Source organism: Lytechinus variegatus, chromosome 5 (genome assembly GCF_018143015.1).
Source record: "Lytechinus variegatus isolate NC3 chromosome 5, Lvar_3.0, whole genome shotgun sequence".
Taxonomy (NCBI): domain Eukaryota; kingdom Metazoa; phylum Echinodermata; class Echinoidea; order Temnopleuroida; family Toxopneustidae; genus Lytechinus; species Lytechinus variegatus.
In genome coordinates, this window is record NC_054744.1 from 46,165,488 (window position 1) to 46,167,792 (window position 2,305).

Here is a 2,305-nt window from a genome sequence, read left to right on the forward strand (position 1 = left end):
CACTTAGATAGGTTGTTCTTAAGGTGTTTTACGCCTCAGGTTTAAGAGTTTCTTTAATGTCGGCGAAGGCTTTGGAATGTCTGCATACCTACAGCAGATAACACATCGGATGACAACTTTAAATGTAGGATGTTTGAAGGAATATATAATTGGATTGATGCAAGCATTGGCCATAAGGAGTATCCCGGTGAATATAGACAGGGATAGACCTTCGGGTAACAGCAAAGAGACACTGTAAGGTGCAATGCACAGGAAAAATGATACAATGACCATTAGAAGGTTCTTGGTGATCTCCACCTCTCGTCTGTTGACTACAGTCTGGATACCCGATGTCTTCCGTCCTTCTGTAATGTTAGAATTTGCTATATTATGAGGTACGGAGGAAGGGGTAGAGGGTAGCTGGGTCTCCGTCTGATCTGCGCTTGTAAAGTCATTCTCCATCCCGACATTTCCTTCACTTGGTGATCTATGAGAAAGCATGGCACGGTGATGCTTCTTGATGAATAAAAATATTCGGACGTAGCAGACGACGATGATGATGAACGATACGCTGAATGTCAGCCCCACGATGATGTCGTTGACTTCAGAGAGTTCGTGCTCGTCATCCCACGAACAGATACGATAGGATTCCGAATAACCTAACTTTCCGATATCAACTATCGGTAGGACAGCGAACATGATGAAAGTGTATAGGTAGGTTGAGGACACCATGAGAAAAAGGTTACGAGGTTTGTAGAACCGTTGACAAGTGCTACGAGGTCTGGTGATAACGAAATATCTGTTGATGGCGATTAGAACGAGTAGCAGAACACTAGCCCCAAAGCAGATGCTTGTTATACCACCAATAGAGGCACATAGCCAGTCTGGCAAGGGCCAGCCATCTTTTGAAATTAAAGCAAACGTCTGAAATGGTAGTGTAATACACACCAAGAGATCTGTCACACTGAGAGCTATAATGAACACGTTGGTCGCTGTTTGTAACTTTCGACAGAACACCACACTCATGATAACTACTGAATTTCCAATGATTCCTAACAGCGCTATGACATTCAGGAACACACTCATCACGAGAGCTTCTGCATCCGATACAAGCTGTTTTTTCGTTGTCGCAATCGTTGTCATGTTCATATCATACGAAGACCCGTTCCATTCGGTATATTCCATTGTCTCTGACACAAACGACGTCGATGTTGAGAGCGTTGTCGACATTGTCGAAGAGTCATTCACTGCTGTCATTGTTGTAGTCATCTTTGACAGTCATATGTGATAATTATCTGACATTAATGTAACCACCACTTCTTGATTCAGATATAATCACGATCCAATCAACTTCACGCAGTCAAACTTTTCCGTGCAATGATCGAGACTCGAATGCCGGGCTCGAATGGGTTTGAAGTTGTTCAATGGAGCACATCCGGGTTCACAAATTTCCCCTCAAAGTTCCGCTTACATGACTTGGGTATGTAATCATTCCATTCAATTTGTTATTATTACCTTCCGTCCGAGCCTACCTTCAATAATTATAAAGGTAATAACCATATTTGGATATGTGAGTCACAGAGTCACACATAACTAGTCAGAATTCATAAAATAAACAGGAAAATGTTTGTTCAGCGTCAATGCCTGTACAACAGCTGATCACATTCCGAATAATACAAACCCAGTTTCGCATTCAATTTCTCTGGTAATGGCTCTTTGAGCACCACTTTAATTGTATTTTATCCCATCTGTTTTCTTTACAAGTGCATTTTGGTTTATAATTCCATATATACGACACTCTAATCATATTTATTTAGAATAACAACCTTCACGCTAAATGAGCACGTCCCAGTCCCATAAAGTCAATGCTATTCTGAGTTAACAAGAGCAAATAAAATGCCATAACGAAGCAAGAATATTATGACACCAGTTGAATAAAAATGAGCAGAAGTAGCGGGGTTGAATAGCCTGCCAAGGACCTTAATCTCTCTCAATCAGTTTTGATTCCTACTGTTAATGAAGTTTTAAAGGCATATCAAAAGTTGAATAGGTTAACTTGTCGCTCTCGATACTAATGGCAACTCAAATATAGATGAATATGTCTGCACGCAAGATTGGAGAGAGAGAAAAAAAATATCCATATGCTTAATTCCGCCGAGCTTCTCTTTAAATATATTCATCTACCGCAACAGTTCAGTACAAAGAGCGATTCAAGCTAGTCCATGGATTTTGTTGATCTAGTTACAAGAGATGAACCACTTCCTCACTTTCCCTCATATAACAATGGTTTAAGTAACATGATTGTGATCTCCAACAAGTATATAGC

General features: G+C 40.4%; 1 protein-coding gene across 1 annotated transcript; it reads right to left on the reverse strand.

Annotated features, from left to right (window-relative positions):
• On the reverse strand, nucleotides 1-1,608 carry LOC121416291 (G-protein coupled receptor moody-like). The gene has a single exon (XM_041609824.1). It carries the CDS (start codon nucleotides 1,246-1,248, stop codon nucleotides 19-21), a length of 1,230 nt encoding a protein of 409 aa, XP_041465758.1. The 5' UTR covers nucleotides 1,249-1,608; the 3' UTR covers nucleotides 1-18.
• Between the last annotated feature and the right edge of the window lie 697 nt (nucleotides 1,609-2,305).

Bases quoted from the DNA above. Each gene is read 5' to 3' on its own strand.
- LOC121416291 (XM_041609824.1), bottom strand. From the start codon at position 1,248: ATGACTACAACAATGACAGCAGTGAATGACTCTTCGACAATGTCGACA.